Source organism: Leptonychotes weddellii, unplaced genomic scaffold, assembly GCF_054177405.1.
Source record: "Leptonychotes weddellii isolate Sample4059 unplaced genomic scaffold, ASM5417740v2 HiC_scaffold_5600, whole genome shotgun sequence".
NCBI classification, from domain to species: Eukaryota; Metazoa; Chordata; class Mammalia; order Carnivora; family Phocidae; genus Leptonychotes; species Leptonychotes weddellii.
This window is the reverse complement of record NW_028024017.1, coordinates 1-10,059: the sequence shown is the minus strand read 5'-3', so window position 1 is coordinate 10,059 and position 10,059 is coordinate 1. Positions and strand designations below refer to the sequence as shown.

General features: G+C 40.6%; 1 protein-coding gene across 2 annotated transcripts; it reads left to right on the top strand.

Moving 5' to 3' along the window:
• The first annotated feature begins 243 nt into the window (after positions 1–243).
• On the top strand, positions 244–7,483 carry LOC102747174 (aspartate--tRNA ligase, mitochondrial-like). Of its 2 annotated transcripts, XM_081811105.1 has the most exons (5): positions 255–553; positions 2,965–3,183; positions 3,403–3,513; positions 5,101–5,176; positions 5,967–7,483. In XM_081811105.1, the coding sequence occupies exons 1-5, from the start codon at positions 497–499 to the stop codon at positions 6,179–6,181; spliced, it is 678 nt and encodes a 225-aa protein (XP_081667231.1). In that variant the 5' UTR covers positions 255–496; the 3' UTR covers positions 6,182–7,483. The 2 variants fall into 2 exon arrangements, with proteins under 2 accessions (XP_081667232.1, XP_081667231.1); XM_081811106.1 differs by lacking the exon at positions 3,403–3,513 and having other exon boundaries at positions 244–553.
• Positions 7,484–10,059: the final 2,576 nt, after the last annotated feature.

Genomic DNA, 10,059 nt, shown 5'->3' with positions numbered 1-10,059 from the left:
CCATTACCCTGTGAAACCAAAGCTTCTTAAGAGTCCTGAGCCTACTCTCTAGGCTTCTGCAGGGTAAAATCAGTTCCTTCTGTGGTGAGACTACTCCATTTTTTTCCAGGCCAGAACTTCCTGCATCTTGCTGCTATAATCGTTCTATTCCATTCATTTGCAGCCTGCCACAAATTTACAGAAACCTCTTTGCTGGTGTCTCCCACCTTTTATTCCCTTTTGTTTTTGATTATAGTGAGATTACTTTTGTAATTCCTCTAGTATCATTTTGAAGGGGTCGAGGGAGGGAATGAAGATCATCCCGTGTTCTATTGGGAACAAGAAATCTTTCTACGACAAGAAAAATAAATCACCCCCACTTTTTAAGAAAATGTGACTAAAGTCTTTTTCTTTATCACAGGAAGTCTTACCTGTATTCCCGAAAGCCGATAGAAACTGGAATACTCCAGTTGCTCAGTCCATACTGGAGGAGCAAAGATCAGGACTAATCAGACTCATGGAAATCCAAGAGGCTGATGTGGTCCTGCTAGCTGCCGGGGAGCACGAGAAAGCAGTAAGAAACACTACCTGTGAACATCTGTGCTGTTGATGCTGCATGGTGCATCTCTTCTCCTACGTACATAGTACATATTTAAAACTGACTTAATTTCATAAAATGTTGGGGCTGCTCTACATGAGTTTTCTATTAATAAATACCTTTCAGCACTTACAAACAATGCACTGTATCAGAACTAGAGTTTTCTTCATCAGCTCCCAGCCTCCATCGGCACTGCTCACACAGTGATAATTGTGAGGATTGGCATTGTTCACACAGATTAGATCTGGCTCTGATTAGGAAAGTCACTCAGGTAAAGGGCCATTGGTATTTCTTGTAGGGCTGTGAAAAAATATTTTCATTTTCCAGGTTTTGCAGATTAGGATATTTTGGTAATCCCAAACTTTTGTAGATAATGCATTCCTAAAACTGTGGATGGAGAGATCAGACTGTTGGAAGGCTACTGGGCTGGCAGACATCTCTGGCCCTCCTTGGTCAAGGCAGGACCCTTCCTCCTCAGGAGCAGCAGCTGGGAGGTGATGAGCTCCACCATGCCTGGTGATCTGTGGAGTGGACTTAGCCATAAAGATCATTGTAAAATGTACAGAAGTATGGAATATAAGTCAAACATGAATATTGAAAATATATTGGAAAGGTCAAGTGTGATATAAATTCATTCTCGCACTAAAGTATAATATGATTTCTTTATAGCAGTGGTATCTGGTTAGTACTTTATCAAGTCCATTCTTTTAATTTGTATTTGTTCTGTACATATCATTGTTTGTTCCAGAGGAAAAGCTTCAGAGGTCAGTTTCAGTGCTAAATGTAACCCACTACCCGGCACCTGGCTGGCTCAGTCGAAAGAGCATGCAACTCTTGATCTTGGGGTCATGAGTTCGAGCCCTACGTTGGGTGTAGCGATTACTTTAAATAAGCAAATATATAAATTTTATATAAATTTTAAAAGACTTTTTTTGAATAAATAAATAAATGTAACCCACTGTCTTTCCCTTCTCCTGCAATAGTGGAGTGAAGAAAGCTATTTAATTACAAATTTGTTTTGATACCACAGTCATGTTTATAATGAATTCATTTATCGACATTATTTTTTAATACCAGCCACGAACAGCCCTGATAAATTTGCTGGGGAATGCACCAGTTAATTACAAATTTTACTGTCAATGAGTTTCTTACAAAAGAACTTGGGATTTTGTATTATATAAGTATGCTGTTGCAAACTCATTTGGTCATTCCACTCTCAGGAAGGTACTGTTCCAATTCCTACTGGGACTCCTTGAGACAACTAGAAACCAGACTTAGGAGGAATAGCTTTAGATTCTGAATATGTCACAGTGCAAGTACCCTGGGTGCATATTTAACATAAGCTAGAATAGGCCATAAAGTGACACCCTATGCATGTTTCCAGGCATGGTTTCCTTTCTCAGGGAAGCTCTGCATATCATAGTTAGCACTTAGCGCTTCTGTTTGCTCAGCACTGTTCTGTGTACTTTGTGTATATTAACTCATTTAACCCTCATGACAACCTTATCGGAGAGAAGTTACCATTCTAAGATAAGAAAACGGAGGCATGGGGGCGCCTGGGTGGCTCAGTCGATTAAGCGTCTGCCTTCAGCTCAAGTCATGATCTCGGGGTGCTGGGATCGAGCCCCACATTGGACACCCTGCTCAGCGGGAAGCCTGCTTCTCCCCCTTCCTCTGCCCCTTTCCCCCACTCCCCACTTGTGCTCTCTGCTCTCTTTCTCAAATAAATAAATAAAATATTTATCAAAAAAGGAGAACTGAGGCATGGAGATGAGAAATTTGCTCACACGCAGCTAGGCAGTAGGGGAGCCAGGGTTCTAATCTATGAAGTCTGGTTTCAAAACTCACACTCTCAAACAGACCTCTTACCCGTACTGCCCCTCTAATCATAGCCAACTTTTACGGGCCATCAGCTGTGGGCCAGGCACTGCTCAGAGCCTCACCATACCCTGCAGGAGCAGTCAGGAAAATATTCACAGAATAGCCGCCATGGATATGGCACCTCACATGCCGAGTCTCACTTGATGTTCACAACAGCTTTTTGGAGTAGATCGGTTGATCTCCATTGTCCCCTAGGAAAAGGTGCAGAGAAGTGAGTCAGTAGCCAAACTGAGATACACCCAGGTCAGTCAGGCTCGGGAGTCTGTGCCCTCAGTCACCGTGTCATCAAATCCTCACCCGATCTGCCTGCCGAGTGTGAGCATCCTTCTCAACCATGTTTCAATCCGATCATCCTCAGCTCTGTCTCCTGAGAGGCTCAGAGTGTCTCATCTATTAATTGTCTAATCCCTTCTCAGAGGATGGCCTGGCTGTAGAGTCCAGCTTATGTCATTTTCTGCCTACTCTGTCACAGTGGTTAAGTCAACATTTGTATCTTCTCTTTGCAGTGCTCTGTGCTGGGAAAATTACGACTGGAATGTGCCGACCTTCTAGAAGCAAGAGGATTGGTGCTCCGTGACCCAGCTCTGTTCTCTTTCCTTTGGGTTGTGGATTTCCCACTCTTCCTTCCCAAGGAGGAAAATCCCGGAGAGCTGGAGTCAGCCCACCACCCATTCACTGCTCCCCACCCCAGTGACCTCCAGCTCCTATACACTGAACCCAAGAAGGTACCGTATCTGTACTTCCAAATAAAAGGGAAATGTGGAAACACAGGCAAAGATGTTTCGATTTCACAGTCTGACCCAGTTCTGGAAGCCTCAGAAGAGATGGTCGGGTTTGAGCCCATAGTGAATACATTGTCTCTAAGTAACTTCGCTGTCTTCAACCTGTAGAAGAACAGAAAACTAGAAATTTTCTCTAACATAAAGGCTCTGGGAATCTTCTAGGTCCGTAGCCAACACTATGACTTGGTTTTAAATGGCAGTGAGATAGGCGGTGGTTCTATCCGAATTCATGATGCAGAGCTCCAGCGTTACATTCTGGCAACATTACTGAAGGTAACATCATCTTCTAACCTGTTGTGTTTTTTTTTAACCAGAATATTTGTTGTTTTAGCCAGCATTGATGATATAGTGGTAAGCATAGCTGCCTTCCAGAATGTATGTGGGGTTGTTTTTTTTTTTTTAATTGGTATGAATGAAGGATTCACTAGATACAGAACAGTGTTGGCTTGTCTCTGTACCTTTAGTGTAAGACTTTGAAAAGTAATAAGAGCCGTTCATTAGTACTGATCATATGTGCCAGGCACTAAGTACTTTATATGCACAGACACATTTAATCCTCACAATTACTTTTTGAGATAAATACCCCTGTTCTGCCCATTTTAAAGATGAATAACTGATGCAGATTAATTAATCTGCCCAGAGTTACACAGCACAGAAGTAAACTGAGCCACTGTTGGAATCCAGGCAGGGTGGCACTTTGAGCCCAAGCTCCTAAGCTCTGAACCACCACACTGCACAAAAAAATGATGCGGTCAGAAATGCATGGAAATGTTGATAATGCTAGAGAAAGAGCCTGGCTTGAAAGAATTTTGTATCATTTAATACGGGCAGGGAGGTATTTTAGTGATAGAAAGTGGCATAATCAGGATTTTTAAAAGAAGAGTCTCTACAGATGCAGGCCTAAAAACCTGCAGTTTCTTGATGATTCCATAGAAGGCCAGGATAGATTTCAGGAAAGCAAATGTCTAAGAGTCTGATCCCAAGAGATCATTTTGTGGGATTAACTAACAGGGGTGAAGTAGGATGGAAGAATTTTATTTGAAGACAGGATTGGAGAACTCAAAACCCTAGACGCCCCGTTAGCCTTGCAGACATTGTGACCTCCCTTAACGTTTCTCCTCCCAACTCAAGGCATCCAGTCATCAGTTTCCCAGCCGAATTTCTTCCTTCCTTTCATTGTTAAGCTTCTTAAATGAGTCAGTGAGAATTCATTGCTTCTGCTTCTTCCCTGCCCCCATTGGTTCTCAGCCCTGCTGCACATTGGAACAGAATCAAGTGGAAAGTGTTAAAAACAAAAAAAATCACCCCACTACTCCACACCAGATCAATTAAATAAAAGGCTCTGTGTGAGGCTTTAGCATTCCTTCCTTAAAAGCTCCCCACTTGTTTTGGATCTGTAGCCTGGTGAGAGAACCACTGTCAGATACACTTTCAACATTTCTACACACATTGCCCCACATAAGTTAACTTGCATAGCCACCAGATCCAGTGGCCTGTTCTTGGCCCCTAAGCTGTCCCACCTACCAGCAGCGTTTGACACTGTTCCTCTCTTAATAATGTTCTCTTCCCTTGGCCCTGTGATAGGACAGTTCCCTGCTCTTCATCCCACCTTTCGGAGCCCACATCTTCATGTTCTTGATTGGCGTTACCCTCTTCCCATTCCCAGTATAATACTGGCTGCATTTACTGAGTGCCAGGACTTTCTCTGCATGTTTTAATATCTGTGACTAGTCCTACTCTCTTGCTAAACTGTAAACTTCTTAAGGTATTTTTTTAACTCACCTGTTTTTTTCCTTTATCACCTAAGCTTACTGTGGACCCTCAGTGTGTATTCAAATGGAATTCTGTTTTGAATTTCAGGAAGATGTGAAATTGCTGTCCCATTTGCTCCAGGCCTTAGGTTTTGGGGCGCCCCCTCATGGAGGAATTGCCTTAGGTAAACAACTATCCTTTGACAAGCTAAATTTCATTCCATAACCATCCGTATGTCTCAGATTTGGGCTCAGTTTCCAGGCAAGGGCAGAGGAGGAACGGGTGGGGGTAAAAAGGATAGGGTGTGAGCCTAAGAATTCTGTAAGAATTTAAGTTCGTATTTTCATTTCGTTGATATATGTTTAAAATGTACTTTACCAGTTAAAGGTAAAACTTGACTGATAATTTGCATTTGAAAGATTTCTTAATAGAATAAAACTTCAGTCTTAAGTCAGTATTGCTCAAATCCCTGGGGGCTCACGGACACATTCATAGGTATCTGAGAGACACTGCTCCATAGTATTCAGCTTGTGTGAGAGTAGGAATATGCCGGTGCCCTTCCACCATGGTTGCTCACCTTGCTTGTTTTATCAAGCAAGGAGGAGTGTGAGAAATTCTCGGAAGCTCACCTAGATTGTAGGCCCTCGACAGCAAGGACGTCCATCTGTGTTCTTGGGAGTGCCCTGCACAGCACCTGATTTTTGTCAACCTTTAGAAAACCCTTGCTAAGGACTCATTATTTGCTGTGACTTAATTTGAGCATGTGAATATTCATCCTCAGCATTTTTCTAGAATAAGACAGAAAAGAACCTTTCAAACAAACATAAGTTCCCTAAAAAAGGCAGGGAACTCTGCTTGGCTGCAACTTGTTAAAGATTCTTACTTAGAAGTTCTCTATAACCTTTGTGGAAAATCTTAGTCACTCCCAGCCTTAGATTACATTCTCATCTGTTACCTTTGTATTTTATTTCCAGGGTTAGACAGACTGATATGCCTTGTCACTGGAGCACCAAGCATCAGAGATGTCATAGCCTTCCCCAAATCCTTCAGGGGGCACGACCTCATGAGCAGTGCCCCAGATTCTCTCCCTCCTGAGGAACTGAAGCCCTATCATATCCAGGTCTCCTGGCCAGCAGACTCAGAAGCAGAAAAGAGCTCGTTGAATCAGCCATACCATCCAGAAAATTGAACTTTTGAGTTTTGTCTGCTTTGCTTCCCCAAGGCTGAAATCAGATGCAGAGTTCTGCCACAGGTCTAATAAGCAGGTGTTTAGGTGGAAGGAATCCAGACAACATTCTTCACCACAACAAAGAAACAGAAGGTATCCAATTTTGACTTGATAACAGGCATTACTAGGATTTTTTGTTTGGGATTTTTTTGGCAGTTTCTGTTACCTGGAGAGGTGTGAAAATGGCCCTTTGTCTGAGTAATATAATAGCTTAATGTTTTCTCATCATGTTTTTCATACCTGGATAGTAGATCGTTCACTTGAGACAGAGGTAATCAGACCATGTGAAATGTGGGGAAATGCTTGCCCCTTTAGACTAGTCAGTTGATGGGGGGTTAGTTCAACCAGCATCATCAAGAGAGTCCTGTAAATTAAGCTAAATAGTGACATCTCAACTATCAGTATAATACAACGAGAAGCATCATGATATAATGCAAAAAAAAAAAAAAAATCACCAAAATCAAAGTCACAAAATCTTAGTGTTTCACCTTGAGCAAGTTACATAAGCCTCCTTTCCTGCTTATATGAAATGGGAACACTGCTTGCCCAGAACCAGAGGAAATGATGTATGTGGAAGGAATAGTGAGTGAAAATGCTTTGAAAAACTATAAAGCATTACACAAATGTAAGATAATGGTATTATTTCTCTGTAAACAGATATAGGTATACCTATGTATCTTATAGTCTAAGATTAAATAAAATTGATATCTATAGTATAAGAAAAACAGTAATTAATCAGTATTCTATTTATGATTCTATTTTTAAAAATAATTATTGGGGTGCTTTGCCGGCTCAGTAGGTAGAGCATACAACTCTTGATCTTAGGGTTGTAAGTTCGAGCCCCACATTGGGTCTAGAGATTACTTAAAAATAAAATCTTTAAAGAAATAATAAAATAATAATAATTATTATTATTAATCCCTGAATAACACTCATGTGGAAGTAATTGAAAATATTGATCTTAGGCCAACCTCAAATATAGAAAAGTGAACACCAAAGCTATTGTAATTTTCTTATACATTCTGTGACATAAATAAAAGCTTATAATTAGTTAATAATTATGAAACGGGAACAAGGCCTTGATTAATGAAAGTGTTCTTTTCTACTTTATCTTCACTTTTGCCTTGACATTCTTTTGATGTGTAATTTATAAGTACCAAGTATCAGTCCTCAATCCCTGCCTATTTTTCTTGGTGGTCTAAGCAATGCAATCCTATAGTTGTTTCTGTTTGAAAATAAAATCTGCTTCCCTTCCAGTTCTAATCTGTGATACTCAGTAGACCAAGGTGAGTATGAACGTTCTTCACTGCTACAGAAAAGTGGTTTGCCGTTAGGTGGAGCTTCTCTCTAAAGTATGTCCTTGAACCCAATCTCCCCATCTGTGGGTGTACTCTGGAGCAAGAAAATTCTTGCTGGCAGGGCTCTTCTGGTGAGAATGGGTATCCAAGTCTGCCTACCCTTTCTCAGTGGAGAGAATTTTTAGAGCTTCCCTTTAATAGGTGGGGAAATGCAGTTTATGTCCATTTATCCCCTGTGGGATAAATGTAATTCACTATTGACTATGTAAAGCCTAATTCCAACCAAAATGTTGTCTTTTATCCTGGAAATGAGAGTTCCAGAAGACACGTAAAATCCAGAGAATATTTTCTAGGCTACAAATACTAAAGACCCCCAGTCCTTAAAAGTCAAACAATCCTGTATTGTTATCTCAAAGACCTAGTCATTTGGGGCCTCACTCGGCTTCAGTCTTGCCTCTTGGGGAAAAAAAACAAAATGCTTATTCTGAAATCCAGGGAAATGTCACTTGTTTTAGATCCCTTATCATATTGAAGTGAGGTAAAATTTTAAATTAAGTCTTTTCTCAAAAATTAAGGAACTACTTAATGATAAAGTTGAAAACAACACAGCCAGGATTTTGAAATGCACAATCTGATTGTAAACCGGATGCTAAGTTTATTTCACATCCTATCTCCCCACTTTCCTAGGGAATTTAGATTTATCCTGTGTTGCAAGTTTTAAAAACAAAGGTAAGCAAGTGCCAGCTATAACATCAATAGTTATTATTAGCTTCAAGAGAGCTCTGTCTTATGAACAATTTCTCCTTGTTGGAAAGAGATTTGTCAGATGATGAGTCTGATGGGATTGCTTTATGCTCTTGGGCTTTGCTTGAATAAAACAATGCATCTATACAGCTGCTCCAGGATTCCCTTCTCTGAAGAACCAGAACTCTGTAACATCACATTCCTTGCTACTGGTTTTTTAAGCATAACCAACCCTAAAAATACTGCCTTAAGGACACCTTTTTTCTTATTTTGAGGGAGTTATGTTGTACCATGAGAAATAACCAGGTGCATAGTAAGATGAGACAGCTGTGTAACAGTTGCACATATAAGTCCTGCAACAGTGTACATCTGAGTCATCTTCTCTAAGACCGTGTACTTGGTAGAAAGAGCTTGTGTGGTTTAGACAAACCTGAATTTAATTCCCTCTTTACCATTCTCTAGTTATGCAACCTTGCCCAGCCATTCAACCTCTCTAGGCTCCTGTTTCTTTTTTTTTTTTTTAAAGATTTTATTTATTTATTTGACAGAGAGAGACACAGAGAGAGAGGGAACACAAGCAGGGGAAGTGGGAGAGGGAGAAGCAGGCTTCCTTCCCGCTGAGCAGGGAGCCCGATGCGGGGCTCGATCCCAGGATCCTGGGATCATGACCTGAGCCAAAGGCAGACGCTTAACGACTGAGCCACCCAGGAGCCCTCTAGGCTCCTGTTTCTTGCAGTTCTCAAATTTTGGTCTCAGGACCACTTAACTCTTTAAAAATTATTGAGGACCCCGAAGAGCGTCTATAAATACTCTTTTACTATAGTAGGAATTAGATTTCTTAAATATGTATTAATTCATTTTAAAATAATGAACTCCTGACACGTTGACACAAATAGCATGTTTTTATTTTAAAAGTATTATTTTTCAAAACAAAAATTAATGACGTTGTTTTACATTTCTGCAAATCTTTTTGATGCCTGGCTTAATAGAAGACAGTGGATTCTCATTATCTGCTTCTGCATTCAATCTGTTGTCATATGTTGTTTTGGTTGAAATATGTGAAGAAAACCTAGCCTCACTTAAGTGTGAAGTTGAAAAAGAGAGGAGTATTTTAATAGCCTTCCTGATAATTATAGGTATTCTTCTTTGATACTATACAAGTTCCTTAAAGATTAGTTGCAATGTGGAGTCTGAAATCAGATTGGTAAACTTTTCTCAAGTCCATTGGTTGACCTTGTATTTTGAATACAACTTTTATGCATGCTTTTGTAACACTACACACTGATCATTTGGAAAATATTGGTACACTGAGTTATACAAATCTTCCAAATGTTGACACATTTTGGCCCATAATATCTAAAAAATCACACTGATATCACCATGACCTTTGTCACAAGTCTTTAAGTATGAAGAGGCTGCAAGGACACAGTGACAGATACAAGCTTTCCAAATTCTGTTTTTAATTAGCTTGAATTTCACCATTGCCAACGAAGACCATCAGTTTTTTCCCAAACTTACTCATATTTTGTTTTGGTTTCTTTTTTTTTTTTTTTTTTAAGATTTATTTATTTTAGAGAGAGAGCATGAGTGGGAGGGGCAGAGGGAAAGAGACTCCCAGGCAGACTCCATGCTGAGCATGGAGCCTGACAGTGGAGCTCTGTCTCACTACCCCGAGATCCTGACCTGAACCAGAAGTCGGACACTTAGGGCGCCTGGGTGGCTCAGTTGGTTAAGCGACTGCCTTCGGCTCAGGTCATGATCCCAGGGTCCTGGGATCGAGTCCCACATCGGGCTCCC

Bases quoted from the DNA above. Each gene is read 5' to 3' on its own strand.
- LOC102747174 (XM_081811105.1), top strand. From the start codon at position 497: ATGGAAATCCAAGAGGCTGATGTGGTCCTGCTAGCTGCCGGGGAGCAC. The intron at 3,514-5,100 runs GTAACATCATCT...TTTGAATTTCAG, and splicing joins TTCTGGCAACATTACTGAAG to GAAGATGTGAAATTGCTGTC. The intron at 5,177-5,966 runs GTAAACAACTAT...TTTTATTTCCAG, and splicing joins TCATGGAGGAATTGCCTTAG to GGTTAGACAGACTGATATGC.